This window comes from Mercurialis annua, linkage group LG1-X (assembly GCF_937616625.2).
Source record: "Mercurialis annua linkage group LG1-X, ddMerAnnu1.2, whole genome shotgun sequence".
Lineage (NCBI taxonomy): Eukaryota > Viridiplantae > Streptophyta > Magnoliopsida > Malpighiales > Euphorbiaceae > Mercurialis > Mercurialis annua.
This window is the reverse complement of record NC_065570.1, coordinates 68,683,597-68,704,699: the sequence shown is the minus strand read 5'-3', so window position 1 is coordinate 68,704,699 and position 21,103 is coordinate 68,683,597. Positions and strand designations below refer to the sequence as shown.

At 32.6% G+C, this 21,103-nt stretch overlaps 4 protein-coding genes across 4 annotated transcripts; 1 reads left to right on the top strand and 3 right to left on the bottom strand.

Annotated features, from left to right (window-relative positions):
- Positions 1 to 432: 432 nt before the first annotated feature.
- LOC126665076 (protein disulfide-isomerase 5-2) lies at positions 433 to 4,743 on the bottom strand. The gene is made up of 5 exons (XM_050357775.2): positions 4,343 to 4,743; positions 3,565 to 3,668; positions 3,115 to 3,485; positions 2,247 to 2,554; positions 433 to 1,038 (listed from the first exon to the last, which is right to left on the bottom strand). The coding sequence occupies exons 1-5, from the start codon at positions 4,556 to 4,558 to the stop codon at positions 730 to 732; spliced, it is 1,308 nt and encodes a 435-aa protein (XP_050213732.1). The 5' UTR covers positions 4,559 to 4,743; the 3' UTR covers positions 433 to 729.
- Positions 4,744 to 5,992: 1,249 nt separating this feature from the next.
- Positions 5,993 to 12,472, bottom strand: LOC126665431 (tRNA nucleotidyltransferase cca2). Its single transcript, XM_050358247.2, has 15 exons — positions 12,106 to 12,472; positions 11,814 to 11,944; positions 11,542 to 11,659; positions 10,844 to 10,896; positions 10,690 to 10,739; positions 10,490 to 10,588; positions 9,658 to 9,767; positions 9,335 to 9,462; positions 8,751 to 8,817; positions 8,539 to 8,619; positions 8,220 to 8,282; positions 7,940 to 8,084; positions 7,106 to 7,273; positions 6,642 to 6,739; positions 5,993 to 6,569 (listed from the first exon to the last, which is right to left on the bottom strand). Exons 1-15 carry the CDS (start codon positions 12,448 to 12,450, stop codon positions 6,465 to 6,467), a joined length of 1,761 nt encoding a protein of 586 aa, XP_050214204.1. The 5' UTR covers positions 12,451 to 12,472; the 3' UTR covers positions 5,993 to 6,464.
- A 930-nt stretch (positions 12,473 to 13,402) lies between these two features.
- Positions 13,403 to 15,759, top strand: LOC126662423 (uncharacterized). The gene is made up of 3 exons (XM_050356348.2): positions 13,403 to 13,575; positions 14,516 to 14,623; positions 15,437 to 15,759. Exons 1-3 carry the CDS (start codon positions 13,438 to 13,440, stop codon positions 15,545 to 15,547), a joined length of 357 nt encoding a protein of 118 aa, XP_050212305.1. The 5' UTR covers positions 13,403 to 13,437; the 3' UTR covers positions 15,548 to 15,759.
- Positions 15,760 to 16,707: 948 nt separating this feature from the next.
- Positions 16,708 to 20,597, bottom strand: LOC126662407 (alpha-(1,4)-fucosyltransferase). Its single transcript, XM_050356347.2, has 3 exons — positions 19,876 to 20,597; positions 17,571 to 17,744; positions 16,708 to 17,438 (listed from the first exon to the last, which is right to left on the bottom strand). The coding sequence occupies exons 1-3, from the start codon at positions 20,365 to 20,367 to the stop codon at positions 16,866 to 16,868; spliced, it is 1,239 nt and encodes a 412-aa protein (XP_050212304.1). The 5' UTR covers positions 20,368 to 20,597; the 3' UTR covers positions 16,708 to 16,865.
- Between the last annotated feature and the right edge of the window lie 506 nt (positions 20,598 to 21,103).

Below are 21,103 nucleotides of genomic sequence, written 5' to 3'. Positions count from 1 at the left end.
ATTACTGATAACTGTTTTAGTAACAGAATTTACTACTAGAGAACTGTCTTATTTTTTCGTTAATTGACTCAGCCATCCTTTTTTATTTTTAGCGACGAAAAATCTGTCTTCAATTGAGATTTCATTGTGTTAATTCATATAAATGTGCAAAAACTGAATAATCAAACCGAAATAAATTGAATACTTTTATTAATTTGTATTATAAAATCAACGATATGGGTACTACATATTTGATTAAATCCAAGATATATACTTAACATTAAGGAATTAATCAGCAATTACTGAGCCATTTCAAATTGCAAGGTTTCATCATAGGCATGGTCACACGGCCGCAACCAAAATATGTGATTATCGATCTTGCTATCGTAAAGTCTATGCAAACATATTGCACAAATTTCCATTCGTAGTCTGCTCATCCATGTAAATAGCTGATTAAATCTGTAAATTATGGCTTCTGTTATCAAGAAAAGTAGGTACAAAATCTGGAACATATAAGCACAAATCACTACATTGATCGTTATGTGAAAATATATTAATGTCTAATTGAATCTAAAAATAAATTACCCGACTAGCAAAAATCAGTATTCTCTCCTCTGGACATAAATCATTCAATTACCAGCAGAAGTAGTATGATAAATGCTTGCAAGTAGCCTTTTTTATGAATTCGAACCTTTAAAACCCCATTAGTCAGCTTGCAAGATTCTGCACCATTCAAGCAGAAACCTAGACCTAGTCTTGTTTGTCTCCAGGTTTATACTCGGCGGCGCTTTCAGATACGGAACTCGAGACATCCTCAACTTGGTCTCGGGTACCAACCCGTAGAGGTTCCTCCTTGCCAACTGTTCGGATAAGCAATAGCATAGCAACCAAGAAAACAACTATATACGCAGATCTGAGACCAATTAGTGAATTGATATAGCCCATAAAAGATGGACCGCCAAGTTTTTTCTGTATTGTTTGCCCTTTTCTGTATCCTTCAAGAAATTGTGTAATTTGAGAGCCCTGATCCTCGTCTTCCATGCTTTCTAAACCAATAACCTTCAGTTTTAAGAAAAATTACAAGGTCAGCACAAATTTACCTTTTTTTTCCTCCTTTCGTTCTAGATACACATGCCAAAACATCATCCAAGACTAATCAAGACGCAGATACGCTACTTTAAGTCACAGATAAGTTAAACGCACAACATTGCTGTCGATTAAATTTGTTAACAATGAGGTAGTACAGCTAACATATTCGCGGCACTATTTATGATGCACTTCAGTTTGTTCTAAATGGAAAGAGAGCATAATGAGGAAAAATACTACCACTATATGATAAATAAAATTTCACTGACCATGATTAAAACAGAAATGCATTCTACTGCACTTATGATGGTAAACAGCAGTCCATAGAGATTCATAAATAGGACAAGAAGATCGGAAATGAGGAACTAGAAAAGGATATCCTCACTAAGCGGAAAAGATCTCCTTAACATGCCTTTCCAGTTGTGAGGGAGCAGAAACCAAATTGAAATTAAATAGTTAAAGATGGCGAAGAAAGAAGACTAGAGAGAGATCTAAGTTTGAAATGTGTCGTCACAAAGAGCATAAAAAGATGTAAATATAGTAAGTGCACCTCTTTGTGTTTTGTTTCTCTTATCAAATTTATCCTTCAGGAATATTACTAGAACTATCATAATTATCAGTGGAAATTCATATTAGACCTTGTACATATATAAACCTCAGTATTCTGTATCATGTTCTGACTTAACATATACTTTGTTTCTTACTTAGACATGCAATACAATATAAATTCCACCAAGAATTCATTAAAATATGAACTAACTATTAACAGCTTATTCAATCAATTTTATTTGTTAGATGATCTTTTCTTTAAAATTAGTTAGTAGAAAATTATTTGAAACTTTAATTGTCAAATAATGTTTTTCTAAAATTTCATGTTATTGCAACTAAGGATCTTACTCTATATATAAGATTGTAAATATATCCAAGAAAATTGGAAAATTATTATATACATAAACATCCATACACAGAAAACTCTTACTGGTCTAACATGCAAAGAAAATCAAAACATATTTATAATTTCCTATAACTATAACACTATCAGTTATCCCACAAATCAATCAATGACAAACCATCCCTAAAATTAGCCATTGCTCATAAATTAATTATGTAATACTATAACCAACATTCAGTTAGAGTACCAAATTTAGAAAAGAATGCTATTCAATTATACGATCACTTACCGAGAGGTACTCTTCATCTCCATCCCAAACAACCATTTTTGGCAGTTTAGTGTCCTTATTGCCACCAAATGTATCAGCAAAGTCTTCCCATTGTTTGATACCAACATAACCAAATACCAAGTCACGATTTGCAGATGCTGCAGCTTTTAGTAACTTGATTAGTTTTTGTGATCTTTCTTCAAATTCATCCTCCATGATAGTCAACACGATTTTCCTCTTGTCATCTTTCAAAATCTTAAGTGTGTCATGGTTCATGGGCACAGCTGGAGGAAGGAAATTTTGTTTTATGAAATCCTCCAAAAAATTCTCTGCATATTTGACAAAAAGGTTAAAACTGCTCAAACTTATGTGGCAAAAACAAAAATCATATAATATTCAAAAAACAATTGACAATATATAGCTTGAGGATCGCAGAAGTATTTACACTGAAACATATAAAATGAGGAGGGGAGATAGCATGAACCTTAAAAGGATTGTACTTTGAAGTGTCATGCCGATCAACCTCAATCTTATAAAGACTACGGAGTATGGAGTCATTTGCAAATATTTTTATGCTCTATCAAGAACATTAACTCAAGTAACAAGAAATCATTCCAAGCTTGCCCTTTGGGTATTAAGTGACATTAACAAAAACCGATCTTATTAATACCCAACCATGACCTTCTTTTTTCTTTCAATATCTCCCTATTCTACCTTTAAAATATACTGAACCAAACACAACAAGCTCAGTACCCAAAAATTATGGAAAAATAATGGCGAGACCAACCAAATGCTAAGCCACAAAATGCCAACCAGAATTCCGAGAAGAAGAATGCAGAAAAAAGAAACATACAATTTTTCTTTTGTCAAGCAATCAATATAAACTAACCTTCAAATGGGCCATAAAAGATGCTTTGCTCATTATATTTTGGGTGAATGGCCACCAAAGCAGGTACCTTGTCAAAATCATACCGCACCATAACATCCTCTGAAAAATCATTTGCAACAGAAAACCATGCCTTTTTCTTATGCTTTATACCTAAAGTTGATAACATCGTCTCATTAACACCAAAACCGACAAAAATCGGGAAGCTAGTACCAGCTCCTTCAACAAATTCTCTAATAGCACCATCTGAATTAAGTATGGCAACATCAGGAGCAACAAATTTCTTCAAATAACGCACAAGTAAATCTGATTTTCTCGGACCGTAATAGTCTACAGGAACGCCGTGCATAAATATCTTAAGGGTAGGATATCCGCTGCATCCGAGTAATTTACATCAGTAATAATTGTAAAATGCATTGAAGCACTATAATTTAAACCATCAAGGGTACATACTCAATATCGTATTTGGAAGCAAGGCGGGTGTACTTATCAGCATTTATTTTTGCTATGGCTATAGGTGGTATTAGCTCAGCAGCAAGAGGGGCGGCAGCATCCAACTGCAAACAAAAAAACAGTTATATATACAAGCTAAAATGTCTTAAAAAACACCCACCTTTTAGTCCCTTTTCAAATATATCCTGAGCTTAAAATCGTCAATTCTATCCAAATCTCCACCTTTCACTTTCAATTGTATCCGATTTTGTAAATTGGACTTTCCACCCGAATTTTTTTTAAAATAAAAATAAAAATTATGCATGATTTATTTGAACTCTTTTTCACTTGAAAAATCCAAAATGGATGACTTATTTGAACTTTTTCCGAGTGAAAAAGAGGTCAATTTAATACTTGTAAAGGTGGAGATTTGGAAAAAATTGACGATTTTACAAGGCCATAATATAATTAGAAAGGGGTTAAAAGGTCGGTGTTTTTAAAAATATTTTGCCTAAATACAATAAGAAGATATCTCGTTGGCCTCTGAAACAAAATAAAGCTAATAACCTAAATTAGCAACAGAAACCCTAAATAAGTAAACACTCCAATTGAGTTCAATGTTACATTATCTAATTTCTACTGATAAACCAATTGCGACTCCAAAAGATCTAAAAAAAAACCTCTAGAAATAGTAACTAAAAAAGCTAATTCCATTGAAACCCATTCATCAACTAACTATACACTGTCACTTAATAATAAAATTATAATAGAAATTAGGGTTAGGTTAAGGTATAATTACCTGAGGAGCGAGGTGCTTACAGTGACCGCACCATGGCGCGTAGAAGTCAACGAATATGAAATCAAAAGAAGAGATGGCAGAATCGAAGTTAGAATCGTCTAATTCTAAAACTTTACCATCAATCTTCAATAATTTCTCATTTGATTTTGATTGTGAATTTGATATCAGCAGTGACAAAATTGACACTACTATTGTCAGAATCCACAACTTTTTCATTCTTTTCTTTTCACTTTCTGAATATTAATCTTTGAAATTGCTGATTTTATTTTCCTGTCTGTTTATAAGTAACTAACCAGTTTTCTCAAAAGAAAATAACATTAACAAAAGTCATTAGGAAAAAGTTGACACTTTAATTTACACGCAAAATTTTACAAGATAGATCTTACAGCGTCACGGAGTTTATATGAAATGCCTATTTTGCTTTTATTAGAGATATATTTAGCGGAAATTAGCGGAGTTAGTTATTAGCAATTTAGTATTTTTGTTAAATCCGTGTTTTTTAAAGCAGCCGAAACAACTGGCTGCCAAATTTCGGGTCGAACCCATAATCTCGAGTTGCAGTAAAAGCATGGCTAGGCCCTTACATGCAATATGAAATGTGTATAGCACCGATATTTCAAATTTAAAAACTAATAAATATATAAAAAAAAATTAAATTAAATTCATTAGATCTCATTAAAATACAATTTATACTAATAGTAATATAAAAAATAAATTTAAAATATTAAAATAAAGTGAAAAATAACACTATTTGATTTTGAAATAAGAGCAATATGAATGTGAATTATATTACATTTGAAGAGTATCGTAGTAATTTATTCATATAATAATGATTTATATTATTTTGTTCATAATAAAATTACAATGCATAGATTTGAATTTTATTAGAATGATAAAAAAAATCTTTGATGAATTAAATTATTCAAATAAATTAATAAATATCAAAATAAATGAAGGCATGCTAATTTTAAAATAATGATGGTCTAAAATTGATTAAGATTTCAACAGTGTATCAAGAAAAAATGTATCAGCAACAGCAATATATTTTTGAAACGTCTAATATGTATCTTTTTAGGATAAAGATAAATAATGAAGAAAATACTTTTTAGACAAAAAAAAATAAACTTAAAGCATATTTTAAATTTATTTCTTTTAATAGTTTCGTGACTTTCCCTATATAGCTATTGTGTTGTTTCACGTTTGCGATATCCTCATTTTTTAAATTTATTTTATTTTTATATAAATCCATTTTGTAATTCATTAATATAATTGTAAATAGTTTTACAAAGCTTAAAATATAAAAATCCCATAAAAAAATTAAATAACCATAGTTAGAGATCGACAGGTGAGCCCAATTGATAATTAAATCTTTCTATTGATATACTATAAAATATTATTTTTTGTAAGTTGATTCTTAAAAATCACTAATGGAACCATTTATATTTACTTTAACAAAAGAAGGGCGGCAGAATGGCAAATAATGGTTTTTCTCAGAACTTAGGCCTTATTGTCTAGGACAATATGTTTGGCAGCTTCTCTAGTTTCGTCTCCGACGACATTGCGGGTGTTTCGATACCCCATATGTGTAGATCTCTTTAAGTTTTTCTGGCTTTGGCCAATCTTCTTTGTATCAAAAAAAATGAAGAGAGATTCATTTAAAATAAAATTTATACTAAAGAAATTTATTAATATCTATCTCTATTCAATCCCAGTAACCAAACTCTACAAAGGTGCACCAACACTACACAGTCAGTACCAACGAGTTGTAGCTCAAATAATATAAACGCTGGACAGCAAACTGTCAAGGTCGTGGGTTCATTTCCTCCCACAAGCGCTTGCCCTCCCAATTATAAAAAAAAAAAAAAAAACACTGCACGGTCAGTGCATGTAATAAAATACTTTTGTTCTCTAAATCAGGCTCGATGACATATTTGAAACTCGACGAATCTGTTGTTGTTGTTAACATTATCTGTTAGTACCTAACTATATAAATACTTGAGCAGCTTACGCAAAGATCCAAGACTTCAGCCGGCCAATGTTTTCCAAGACCACGCATCCCGCAAAAGCAGCAGCCATGTCAGTTCCTACGAGCTATTTTGGCAAGTCAAGATATATCGCTAAGTTAATCAGTTCTTGCCCGCTTCGAATGTGTTTCCTTCATCCAATCAAGGCATTCCTCAGTAGTTCCTGTCGGATGGGAAAGCTGCCATGCGAGTAATTTTTGTTGCTGCAAAGACGGAATCAATTACCACCGAGAAATCTTATAGGGGAGAAAAAATAATTGAAAAAAGGGCCTTACCCACTCCCTAACAAGTGGCCCTCCCGATTTAAGCTGCAGAACACTCATAATATCTTTCCCATTAACTAACGGTTTTACATCCCAGCTTTTTTCAAGACCTGTATTTTGATGAAGAAAATAAGTCGGAAAAGAGTACATGGATATGAAGTTTTCATCGAATCAATTTGGATTCATACAAAACAAAATGCACGATAAAACTGACAAAGATGAGGCATTCTTATGCACACTAATGCTGCATTTGGTTCACATAAAATATGATTGTATTTGGTTTACTTAGAAATTCATCAAGTAACTCCATTTTTAAAGTTTTGTAGAGTTGATCATATTTATATCAAATAAATTCAATTGCAAATAAAATGAATTCTACAGTAGATCGAACCAAACATAGGGTAAGGCATCTTTATTACCTTTTTCTTAGAAGGATTTGGAAAATATAAAATTTTAAAGAAGGAGTCTGTCCGTACCTAGTTTAATAATGGCACCCTCGACTGTCTTAAATAGTTCACTACTTTTGTCAAGTTGATACTGCTTATCCAAAAAATCTTGAGTAGAATCGATGTTGGTGGGATATAGCATTGTAGACATCAACAAAGCGACTCGCCAAAAATCTTTAACCTCTCGCAGCAAAAATCCTGGATAGATAATGTTATTTATACATAAGCACTTAAGCAGTTTGCTGTAATGACGAGCACCAAATCAAATTTATTCTACAAGGTACTAATTCAGGCCATTTTAGTGTATAAGTGACCGAAACAAGAGTCATGTCTTCTGAACTTTTATAAGTAGAAACAAGAGCCATGATCTAGCTATTTAAGGACAGTACCGAAACAAATTATGTATAAGAACTACAGACAGTGCTCAGCTATACTGTACACTATATCAGGAAGAGAGCATTTTATCAAAACAATTCATTCCTTGGGGTATTCCATGCAAAGATCTATTACCAAGCTAATAGTTTTGCAGATCAATAAATTTTGCTTAAGATTCACTCTTTTTTTTGCTAAACATCAGCTTAAACTAAGATTTATTACCCGACTAAGTTAATTGTTTTGACAAGGTAAATTGCTACGGACCAGTTTTTAGGTCACTTTTGATTCAGCAATAATCGAATCAGGATGGAACAAGAATTTTAGTGAATTTAATATCATAGTTCCTATATAAAGTTACAGTACAGAACTAAAATCACCACCCAATTATTGAGAAACCAGAACAGGGGATGCTGATTTACTATAATACAAAGGTTTCTACTGTAGTGAAGGCTTATAGACTAATGAGATGCACCACAGGGAACTAGGTACCTGCCAATACTCGAAGATTTGATGAGAAGGGTACATCAGTAAGTTCTGGTAACCAGTCAACTTCAACAGGCTGATTGTTGTCATTTGATGTAATTAATGGAATCAACTTCAAGAATTTGTCTAATGACTTGTGTACTTTCATAACCTATCAAATCAGTGACAATAAAGACATGGATTTACTACATCTCTCCAATAAACTGTGAGAATCTCATAATAATTACCTATTTTATGATAAGGACAAGCAAAATAAGAGCTAAAATAGAATATTCTTAAAACTCACTGTTTCGGAATCACTAGCTTTTTGCTTTAGAGAGTCTTTGAAAATGAAGTTCACAACAGGAGTCTGCAACAGTAAAAGCACTGGTTTGCTTAAGCAGCAGCAGAAATACTAAATTTCTTGAAATTATATAAATCATGTTAAAAATGTACGAAGACAAATGTGCCTTAGCAATCAAGACAGTGACTGAAACCGATACTATAAAATGGAAACTACAAAAAATCTTGATGGGTCACTGGGAGCAATTTCATATTTTCATTGACTGATAAAACAGATGACCACAAAAGACAGAAAAAGGGAGAGATAGGAACAAGGAGTTTACCTTTTTACCCTTCTCAATGTATGTAATATTTTTGAGTGGAAGAAATAAAGCAGAATACAAAGAGAGTCTCCTCTGTTCATCCTAAAATTCAAATCAAATGCCCACCTCAAAACCACAGAACACGAAAATACTTAAACTGGATACTATAATTAGAAAATGCCAACAGAACATAAAAGCGAGGAAAAAACGGGAGGTAATTTACGGATCCTCACAGTGAAGGAAGAAGGCCGAATTAATTGAATAAGGTTCCATGTAGCATCCAAGTAAGCAACACATAGCCTATGAAGGGAAAAGGAAAATCTATAAGTACAAAATTACCCATATATATGTAAAAAACACAGCGGCATGCATCTGAAAGATTCTTCAATGCCAAAAACATTGATGCTGAAAATACAGTTGTGTAAGTGTCAGCGCACTTTCTTAGTATCATTATCTTGCAAACACTATGCATTCTGTCTGCTTTCACGTTATATTTTTTAAAAAAAGAAAAAACTTGAAAAAAAAAACTATTTAAGACAGTGAGTAAACAGCTTCCTTTGCCCAGTGAGTACCATCTTTTCTTATCCCATATTTTGACAAGAAAATACAAGAATAGTAAAAGTCTAAAAGACAAATTATTAGCAGTGATGAAAGTCATCTTTGCCACAAACCTCTTGTTATATTATCACAAACAGTAATTAAATTATAAACCAGTTCATTTCTTAGAGGCCAGTTTCCAAAAAAATTCAGCATATTAGTTGTGCATAAAAACAGAGACAAGACTTGGTGATAATTGATACTTTGGATCATATCACACCTGTTGCATCCTTCAGATAAAGCCGGCTCAACCTTCAGAGGAAGAGCAAAGACAACCCAGAATAATGTCAGATCATCAATATATGTCATAGCTTTAACAGGCCGATTTCCAGAAATCATGAGATCGATCTGTGTAGAGGAGCAGCGAAAAGGTAAATTGTGAACTTTTTATCAGACTCACAATAAGGACAGGATACAAGGAAGTACCTCTAAGGCAATTTACTTTTTCCTATGAAAATCAAAATATATTCATCGTTTAACATAAGGAAAAAAACAAATAACATTTCAGGCACTTGCTAATTCTGCTCAAGAAGGTGAACATACTTCACTTCCAATGCGTTCTTTGCTAATTTTAGCTCCAAGAGCATTTTTCACATCATCGCATGAAGCAGCTACTTTGAGTTCTTCATCTAAAATGAACTCAAACCTTGCACCTAAAACAGCCATAAATAAGAAATTATAAAGCAAAATAGATCATAGAAAGGAAAAAGCATGGAAGAAGAAAAATTATATGGGTGCAGAAACAGAAAACATTCGGTTGCCAAAATCAATCATGTAGGCAAAACCATTCAGCCATAAAAACTTCAGGTTGTTCCAAAGGCCCAACCAGTGATTTAGCATGTACCAGTTTTCAGCTATTGCAACACTACCTTCAAGTCTATGGTGCTTCCAATCCAATTGCTCCGACATATTCAATTTGATGCTACTATATGATCACCGTAGAAACAACTTGGTATCTCTAAGAAATTTGGTGTTTCAACAAGTTTGCCCATGTAAGAGCAAACATGTGCACACTTTCCTTTTTAACTATATTATGAGCTTCAGTACTATTACCAGAAGAAGCTCATAGAGTTTATTTTGTGCAATAACAGAAGGGAATTTACAAGACAAAATTAAGTGAACTGTAAACCTATACTTAAACCAATAGAATGAATTCTTTGACGCCCCAATATTTTGGGAAATCAACATATAGTCAATAATACTAGGACACGGCAAACGTTATAGCAGTAAAAATAAACACAAAATTTACGAGAACGGACTTTCATGCTTAACTTGAAAATTTTGTATATTTACAAAAGTAAATTGATGTCTAACTTTCATCAAAAGCAACAAAAATATTGCTGAAAGAATAAAAGAGATCTAAATTCATATGTACCAAAGCGAATAGCTCGAAGAACTCGAAGTGGATCATCCAAGAAAGTAGCTTTAGGAGGTAGAGGAGTTACTATTTTTCCAGATTTCAGATCCTCAATGCCTGTGAACAAAGAACGGAGCACGCATTAGGAGTGATAAAGCTCTAAGCAAAGGAAGTGACAACTTTTCATGTACAATTAAAGAAAGAAAACAATTTCTGACCTCTTTCAGTAAGATCTTCAACTGACTTGGTTATAATATTGTAGAACAAGCTGATAAAATATCAGCAATACTTTTAATACCATATGTTAGTCCAGTAATAAAAAAAAGGTTTCCATAAAATAGAGAGTGCAAATAGTGTATTTATTAAAGACACCTGTTGATGGTTAAATCCCTCCTAAATGCATCCTCTTTTGCTGTGCCAAATTTCTGTAAGAAGAAAAGAAGACTGCTTAGATACTGATCGAGTCAGATCATATTAAATAAACAAGTTTGCAAATCATAGATAAAGTTAATATTCAACAAAATGCTAATAGAACAAATCAACTTGAAATAAATGGTTGACTGAAATTTCACAATGTTAAAGGAATTTTAGTATGTTCTTGTATCATGAGATTTGACGGGTAAAGCAAAAATGGAAGAATCCATGGCTCTGACTCTGATATTTTGGTATCTGCATCTGAAACTAGAGGACACTTGTGAATTTTATTTAAATGCAGAGAGTTACTCTCATAATCTAAGCTTGTGAATTACTTAGATCAGATGGGGCACTTCTTTGGTGCAATTTAGTCCTTCTCAAAGTTAGATCAGATTCATTTCTGATGTATGCAATATCATGAAACTCAAAAACTGTTGTAGAAGGATTCAAGAATAACATAAGGAAAACTCTTGAAAGAATCACTCATTTTTATTAGAGCCCTCGTGCACCCTGAAACAAAAGCCATGTAACCACTAAAGAAAGCCTTCTTAAAAACTTATAAACAGAAATTAACCTACCCAGGCACATTAGAGTTTAAAAAAATAACACAAGTAAAGACTAAGGTCAACCGATATCATAGCAAGGGCAGTACATACCATTGTGGGAATGCGACTATCCTCAGTGTAGTCTTCACACCTTAAGTTAACAAAATCAATCCACAGGTCAAAAAGGCGCATCCTTGCAGTTTCTAAGTGTTTGGACTGGTCAGGATTGCTGCAATAGTAGAACCGCAAGGCACAAACGGTCAGGTGACTTATGTAACACTGCAAGAGCTTATAATAATAGAATTTCTAAGACTATTTCTTCTCTATAGTATTCTAGGCACAACCAAGTGGATGTAATTTAAATAAAGATAAAATGCACATACCGCGGAATAACACAAAGTCCCCCGGGCTCTTCTCCAGTTGATAACAAGTATTCCTGAACTTTTTCAACAAATGCACTTCCTAACATGTCGTCAATAGCAATATCAATGTCATAGCAATCCTTCCCTAGAAGCTACACATAAGGAAACAAAAAGAATGCCAATTGAAAAGATCATGCAACAAACAGAATTCAGTCAATTCTATTACGGACTTTAATCAAACACCTAATAAGCATCTCTCAAATAAAATTATATTACAGATGAGGCAAACCAAAACAAAAATGAAAAAGGAAACCTTATCGCGAACCCAACCGCCGGCAACACGGAGCTGAGTCTGGAGATGAAAGTGACGGAGAGTATTAAGGAGGCGATCAAAAATCTTCTTCTCAATTTCAGTTAGTTCAATTGTATCCTTAACTACATTAATTTGTGCTTGTGCTGGTGCCGGTGCCGGTGCCGGTGTGGTAGGAGATGATGTTCCCATTGCTTTACAATAAAAACGAGGAGGTGGTTGAGGTACGTTTCGAAACGTGAAGGTAATAGATTTTGAAATTGTAGTATGGCTGCTGAATACTGGAGAGAGGAGATGCTGAAAAGGTTGATGTTGGAGCTTTATAGCTGCCTTCAAGTACGCTCTCATGTTCTGTCTCTCGATTTTTTCTGCGTCAAACCGATGAAAAAATTAAATAAATTTCCAAGTTGAAAGATGGGCTGGGTCATGAAGCCCAGTTAAGTTTGTTCCAACTGCATTCTTGCAAAATTCAACTAGAGGTCCAAAACTTCCATTCAAGAGATAAGTCCAATCCCAATTGTTTCTTAATTATTAGTAACTTTTTTTCTTTTGAAATCTTTTATTTTTTTGTTAAAGGCTAATTTCATTTAATGAAATATGAAAAATATATTATTGGATTTTGGAGCTGCCCTTCAGAAGGGGGCTTAGCATGAGGGAAAAGTAAGAAGTTAATGTTGTACATTCAAAAGAAAACTGACATTAAATTTAAAATCAACCAACCCCTTCTTATTAAAAGAAAATGCATATTATCATATGAATGATTTTAAGATAGAATCTAATAATAACTTAAAAGTTCAGTAAAATTAGATAGTTGACATGATAAATATTCTCTAAATAGTTTAATTGGCCACATAATTAAATCTCATTTTTTAAATAAAACTAGAGTTTGACGATTGTAAAATACTAAATTGAACTTCAAAATTCTTTTTGAGATAATATAAATTTTCAGTAACCCCTAATGTATTTGAGCCGGAAAAAAAATGACACGGTGACCGAAAAAGAAAGACGACATAAGACTATTAAAAAAATACCAAAAAATAAGAAAACTACCCGTGACGAATCGTCCAGCTTGCCCTTTAATCCCGCCTCTAACTATATATAATATTCGGAAATGAGCATGAGAAAGAAACTATGGGACGTAACTTTTTTCACATGATATAGATTGACCTCAAATTATATTAAGCAATGAGTGTATAAAAGAATACATAACTGATGCAATTTAGAGAACCGTTACTTTTACATTCCTTCATATAAAAATATCTTCCATCAATGCATATTTAAGAAGTTCAGCAAGTTAATTAATGAATAATTATTTGCAAGAAATTAATTAAGCATATGTCTAGTCTGAAAAAAGGAAAGAAGAAGAGGCCAGTAGCAATAGAAGCAGCAACTATTTCTTGGCAAGAGAAAAAGGATGTTGCTGATAAAGAAGAAGTTGCATTAAACAAGGAAATTCAAGATCTTATACAATGGGTATATTTATTCTTTTGATTCACTATTTTTGTTTTTGATGTGCGGAGAATTTGAGATTTTACATGCACTTTTTAGCATAAGGGTGTAATCACGTTGCATATGACTGGTATACTATCAAATCCGGACTCGACTCAATTTCAAAGTTAGAAAATTAAAACTCGATTCAATTTTATTTAAGATTTTGCATGCTATTTTTAGAATAGGTTTATTGGTATCAAAAAGTCAAAAAAAAATTAAAAAAAAAAAATCATTCAACCCAAAAGTTGTAAGTCATGATTTGACTAATTTGCTGAAAATCTATTTAATTTTTTAAAATTGATATAATATTTTTAAAACTAATATATTTGAACCATGTGACATTTCAATTAATGAATCGTGTGCTTTACAATTTTTAAAAAAAGTATGCATCAATTAAATCAATTTTAAAAAATTAAATAGATTTCTCGTGAAAATATACAACTTTTGAAATATTGGATAAATGTCCAAACAGTCAAAAAAGTTCGGCTTTTTGCACCATTGAGCCTTTAGAATAAGGGTGTAATCCCCTAGCATATAATAAAAAAAAATCAAACTCAAGTCTCAAACAATTGCCCTTTACAATTTTGCTCAATTCGTTTTCATATTTTAGGAGGAAACAAGTGACATATAATAAATTAAAGAACCAAACCATTAATTTTTTATCTTTACAGATGATAATAGCTCGGTTTCAAAAATATAGTAGAAATATATATATGATAAATTTTAAAAGTCGTGGTCTTTAGAATTATTTTAGCAGTAAACATTAAACAAAGCTCATTGATATATATGTACATGGTTGATTTAGTCCCTTCTTTTTTTTCTTCCAAAAGTGGCATACTTCTATAATTTTTGCTTAATTTATTTAGCTAATTTTCCAATTCAGTTCCCTCTAATTTTTGGTTTTATTTTTCATACTGAATAGACAGAAATGATAGAAGGTATGGACGATGAGCAATTAAAAGAATATGTGAAAAACAGACCTGACCAATTGAAGACTGTGAAGATGCAGAAGAGCAAGCCAAGACAAAGAGTAAGATAAAATTTTTATTTTATTTTTATTTTTATTTTTTCATAAAATAAATAAACTGAAAAATTGGTATAAGATGCACTTTTGTCCTTCCTTTTTCCAATCACGAGCAATTCAATACTTTGTGTTTTATAAAAATTGAAACACTTTAGTCCTTAATTCAAATATTAAGTAATCTGTCCAACAAAACTTCGTCGATTATTTGCAAAACTAATCTTGTTTCAGTCTGAAGTTGTTTCACAGGATCATATTGCTTGTTTTTTCATTTTTTCTATAAAGCATTGCTTGAGGATTTTTGAAAAATTTATGATTTAACTAAATCCATGAAATATGACATTGAGAAGATGGTTTTTTTTTTATAATTTATAACATTAAAGAATATTTAAATTATTTGATAAATATAAAGGATCTATTTTAAACATTATCCAAATGAAAAGAGTTCAATTTAATGTTTCATGGTGCAATTGAAAATCAAAAATCTGAAATAGGATAAAATTGAAAAAATTGCTACATCGGGGTGGAATTGAAAACCAAAACAAAGGTCATGGTTTTTTTCCAGCCCGTTAGCCTATATGGCACAAGTAACTTATGAGATTTTTTCTGTCTTTCATGATTTTTCTTCTTTACATACTATATAGTTTCATAGCTCGCTCTATTTAAAAGATAAGATATTTGAATGGTTGATATTATTTCGTTAGTTGTATGTAAATAATTTTAATTTATAACCTTTTTGAGATTATACAAGTGAGAAATCATTTATATTAATTAATAATGAGATTTGAGAAATCACAGTAGTTAGTGGTTTGTACTTGGTAGGTTCAACAGGTTAGAAAGGATAAAGGTTCAACCTCAAATGGGATAATGGCTTCAGTATGGAAATTCCACAAGGAAGATAATGGCAACTGTTCCTTGACATTTGGTTCTTGAAACTTTCAATTGCAAACAAAGGATTCAACAGAGTTCAGATTCCATCAATGCTATATTTTAGATATATCTGACCCAATCTTAACTTTTCTCTCTATAATATAATGAATTTCTCCGGAAAAAGAAAACCGACGATAATTATTATATCGACAATAGTTCAATTGAAACTGAAATTATCATTCGAGCTGTTAACTTTCGGACTCCAATTAAGTGTAGCGGAATTAACTTTCGGACTCCATAATGAATCTCGTTTAAATAAGACTTCTCATACGATTCTCAAAGAAACTCGAGAAGATCTAGATCAGCAAGAGCATTGCCAAAATATATATGATATAACTGAAATGGTATAAATATTAGGCAATATTATGTCAAGATCATAAGTTCAATTTCTTCCCACAAGTGCTCCACCCCTTAATTATATATATAAAAAAATCTATTGATATTTCATTAAAGACTCACTGTCAAATTAAAATTAAATCCCAATTACTAAAAATAAAAAGATATTAGAACTGAGTATTTTGTTTCTCAATTTTACAACACCTTTACTTATAACAAAATATTATAAAATAATAATTTCTTCAACATAAACCATATCATCCTACAACACTTCTATTTTTTTTAGAAAAATTTGAAAACTAAATTAACTATAATTTCGGGTTTACTCTCTGAATTTCTCAATTTTTTTTTGAAAAATGCTATTTAACCCACCATTTTGTACCCACCTTCTTTCACCTTATGTGGCAGTATTTAATTCGTCAAATTTCTCTCTAAAAGTGTATCTCAAAAAACAATTTTAAATGCACCCACTATTTGATTGCCACGTCAGGTGGGTTAAAAAGGAGGGTTATATAGCATTACTCTTTCTTTTTTTCATGACGAGCACTCACTCCCCTGCAAGTCCACATACCTGGCGATTTCGGGCTATAATGGCCAGCAACAAATATACAAAATATTTTACACCCTTTCTATACAAAATAGTGACTTAAATATCAATCTACATCCTAAAACTTCTACGTATTGGTCAATTAGCATAAGATGTACAAGAAAGTATTTTTATTATAAAATTAATCGAAAAATTATCATTCTATTAATTAATTCCCCTAAATCCCAAACGTGAATTAGGCATTTCTGACTAAATTGATAATAATAGACAAGTTTCTGACTAATTTAATAGTAAATAAATTTTATACTAATTAACCAAGGCAAGTTCGGAGCAAATTGATATTTAAGTCAAGAATACTGTCCTTCCTACCTGCATCCATACACCTAGCTCCAACCCCATCCAAATAACAAAATCTTGGTAATCAGACATCAATAAAAATTATGACTTACCTCTTGCATTTCTCCCTCCTTTTCTACTAACAGCCTCACACAATCGGCAAGGCAACGTATCAAGGCTAGCCGCACGCGTTTTCCCATAGTTACCCAATACGCCACATCTTCTCCATGCATGATATTCCGCATAAGCTACAGGATCATTCGCTAGAGTCTTGACATAAGAAGCCAATTCTTCAATGGAACGAAACTTGGTCCCGTCTATAATTGAATTTGGAGGTACAAAGTCTTCCACATTTGGCGCACCAAAATAGATCGGAACTGCACCGGAGTCTAGAGCATAAAATAGCTTTTCAGTTACGTAACTCTCTGTTGCGGTATTCTCAATTGCAAGAACAAACTTGTAGTGAGACATGGCACAATGCAGATGATCCCACCATTTAGGCCTGACGCTGGCATCAATGGCGCACTCAGGGTAGAAAGAAAGCGCCATATCTGGTCCTCCAACATTGTTCAAGCACTTGCCGAATGAATGGTAAGGTATCAAACGTAGGAAACTCTTGGCTAGCTGGTTTCTTTGAGTAAGACAACGTGATGAGGACCAATAAACAAGTGTGTCCTTAGAAGTAAAGGATACCAAAATAATCAACTACTTGGTTAATCGGCCATTACATGATCGCAAATGGAAAAATAATTCAATTTGAAACTGACTACAAGAAAAAATAGGAGAGCATAGAAGCCAGTGTCTTACATTATTTTTGCGAGAAGACATGTGATAGTTCCGGCCATTGTGAAAGAGTGCGCCAGCATAAGTTGCCTGAACATCATCTTCTGCATGATAACTAATAAATAAATCCTCGCGGCCTGATCGCTTTCTACCCGCTTCAAGATCCATGTAGACACGAAGTGGATCCCCATCACGCCTCTAGCAAATATGACTTGAGTACCACTTATATAATCAAAGAATAAAAAACAAACATGCGACGAGCAAAAGAACCTTATCCAGACAAAAAAACAGAGTACTTTTTATAATTGGTACTTGCAAGAGTGATCATGATTTGCAAGTGAAGTATGCAGATGTTTTTCAGAATTTTGCGCCAGTTTTTGTTTGCTTTGGCTTTGACGATTTATAGAACTATTAGCACATCTAAATTAAGTTAAAAGTAATATCCATATTGTAAATAAGACAACTGGACAACAGTGATTCTTGGAGACAGAATGAAAATGTTTCCAAGAAAAAACCCACCATGCATCACAAACATAGCAGGGTAGCCTACCAAAATTTTACTTTTTCACAACCTTACACACTAAAATGCCTTGTGAGAATACTTATTTAAGCATAAAGCATCAGGTTCAATATATAATAAGCTTGAGTACAAATTATGTAATTTTACTCCTCGTGGAAAAGGCTTAGCTAGATATCTTCAGGGTTTTATTTTGTAATGAATCTTCATTTATAATTGATCACTATTGTTGAGTTAATGTTGGACTAAGGAAAAGTAATCATAAACCTTTCATTTTATCTAAAGGGAGTTCAAATCCTTGCAAAATTAGAACAAATTTTAGGATATCAGTACGACAGTATCTTAAATGTCTAGATTTGCCTTGCAGCAATTTCTTCTATGAATAGAGAGCAAATCATATGAACCTAAATGTAATTCTAGGGAACCCTAGGTGTAAAGCTCAAGGAATTCTATATTTGAAAATTAGGATCTTATTTTTCTCTTCAAGTTTGCATATACTTTTTATATGAATCAAGTCTGAAGTTCTTATGTTCAATTCTCATAGAAACACTCTATTAGAACTCTCAACTTTTGTTTAAAAATAATAGCCTCAACAAAAGCCTAAATTATATTTATCAAAAAAAAAAGCCTAAATTATCTCTGAATTACTCTCTTGAGTATTTAGCAATCCAAATTCTATTTTCTTGTTTGTTATTCCCAAATCGTTTCCCCTTCACCATTTCCAATCACCTATAGTTTTTCATACCTTTAGCAGCTTTCAACTCACTCTTAAAACAAGCCCTAAATTGCAAGCTGTTCTGCATCAAAATTGAGACTCTACAGTACTGCGCTAAATTTAGTACCACGACACTAATATACATCTCTAAGTTATACAATTGTTTCACTCCTCCAAAATTCAACTTAATAACAACTCAACTAATTTATTCAAAAAAATTATAACTCCATATGCACGTGTTCTAAAGGAAGTTCAGAACAGCAAAGAGGAGAGCAAGCTTTTGCTCCAGAAGGATGAAACATGAGAAAATTCTCGGCGTTTTTTACCAGCATATTTATGGCAATACTTTCAATAATAAATTTTACAATAAAGTTTCCCATCACATCTGATGTTTAGTTCAAGTAACTACTTTATCCACAGAAAATGGTCTGAGAACCTAAATGCACTCACTTCTTGGTCTTGTTATAAAAACTAAAGCGAATTCAGAAAAGGCTTATTTGTCATCTCTCAGCGTTGGACTTATTACTTGATTCAGATTCTGCTTATAGCTAGTCTTAGCATCGTCAGGTTTTCTTTGCTACATTACACCAAGTCATCTGAAATCCACTCGTCTTCTTCACTACATTAGTGCCATCAATTCATTGGTTCAACTATTCTCAAGGGCAACTTGTCTATTGCAGCAATCCAAATCTTGGACTACCTAGATTTCAACATCTACATATAGCTACTAATGAGAGTATCTCCAAAATTCTCTTTAGAAGACCTTCTTTAAGCCACCAACTACACGATATCTGTCTCCGCTGTGAGATTGAACTAAAAGCTAGGGAAACATTCTAAGCCTAATCTATAAAGGTAAAAAAATGCAACATTTGGGAAATGATCATGAATCAATTCTATATTTAAGCCCAAATCAGAAACCTATAATTTTGTACCATATCAAAAACATCAATATAACACCATTCTGCAATTTGAATAATAAAATCTTCCCCACACCATTCTGCACAAAGTTGCACTATCTACAATTTGATTAAATAATTCATTTCCACGTCCAACCAATTAACAACAAAATCAAAATAAAGCTAAAAAAGAGCACATACCCGAAGTGGAGGTGTAGAAGTTTCAAACAAGAGAGCATCAGGGGTATCAGCAAGAACAGAAGATTTAGTCCATAAACAAGTCAGCCCACATGGGCAAGAATACAAATTATCCAAATTATCAGGAATCCATGTCCACCCTTTAACCAAAACACTAACATGTCTCATCTTCACCTCATCACCACAATCACTGCCGCCAAATTCTTGCAAAGAAGAACTAACAGCAGACCCGTTATTGATAAAAGACTTGTACTTTTCTCTAAACCGATCACACCCCACTTGAGAATCCCATTTTTTAAAAGCACTAAACAAGTCAACAAAAGGCTCCGGCGTGGATGACGTTCTGGAAGTAGAAATGGGTGATCTTTCTAGAATTGGTGCGGGGATTGAGGAAGTTACAGATGGGAATTCAATGAAACCGGTGAAGAAGAGGATTAAGAATGTGAAGAACATCATGAGGGCTATGGTGTAAGAATTTAGAGGTTTTAATGTCATGGCCAGATTCAAAGGTGAAGAGGGTGATTTGTTTCTCTTCCTCTCCACAGAGAAAACAGAGAATTTATAGGAATTTTGGTGTTACATTCAGTTGAATTTATAGGATCTGTTACAACTTAAGATGATTGTGTGCCTGATGCTGAACTACTACAACTCCATTTGTTATCTTTTCTTTCTTTCTTTTTCGGTCTAGGAACTGCTCCAACTCAAGACACATCCTTATTGAAATATAGAGAGTATTAGTATTAGGCTCATCCGCTTAAAATCCCCCCACCTTTTACCCCCCAATTCGTTTGCACCCTCACGTTGTAAAACCACCAAATATACTCAAATTACGACCTTTCACTTTTAATTGTACTCTCAAGCATTAAATTAACCTCTTTTCACTTGAAAATTGTTCAAATCAATATTTTAAATTTTAACATATATTTAAAATAGGACTTAATATTTTATTTAAAACAAAAATAAACCTATTTTTTCAAGTAAAAAGAAATCAATTTAATGCTTGAGTGTGCAATTGAAAGTGAAAGGTCATAATTTGAGTATATTTGGTGGTTTTGCAATGTGAGGGTGCAAACGAATTGGGGATAAAAAGTGAGGGGTTTTTAAAGGGATAAGCTTTAGTATTACTACTATTTATTATAACAAATTACTATAAGACCCTCCACATTTGTCATAATTCACACTTTAATCTCTTTTGTTTGAAAATCAAATGATATGGCTTTCACTTTTGTTT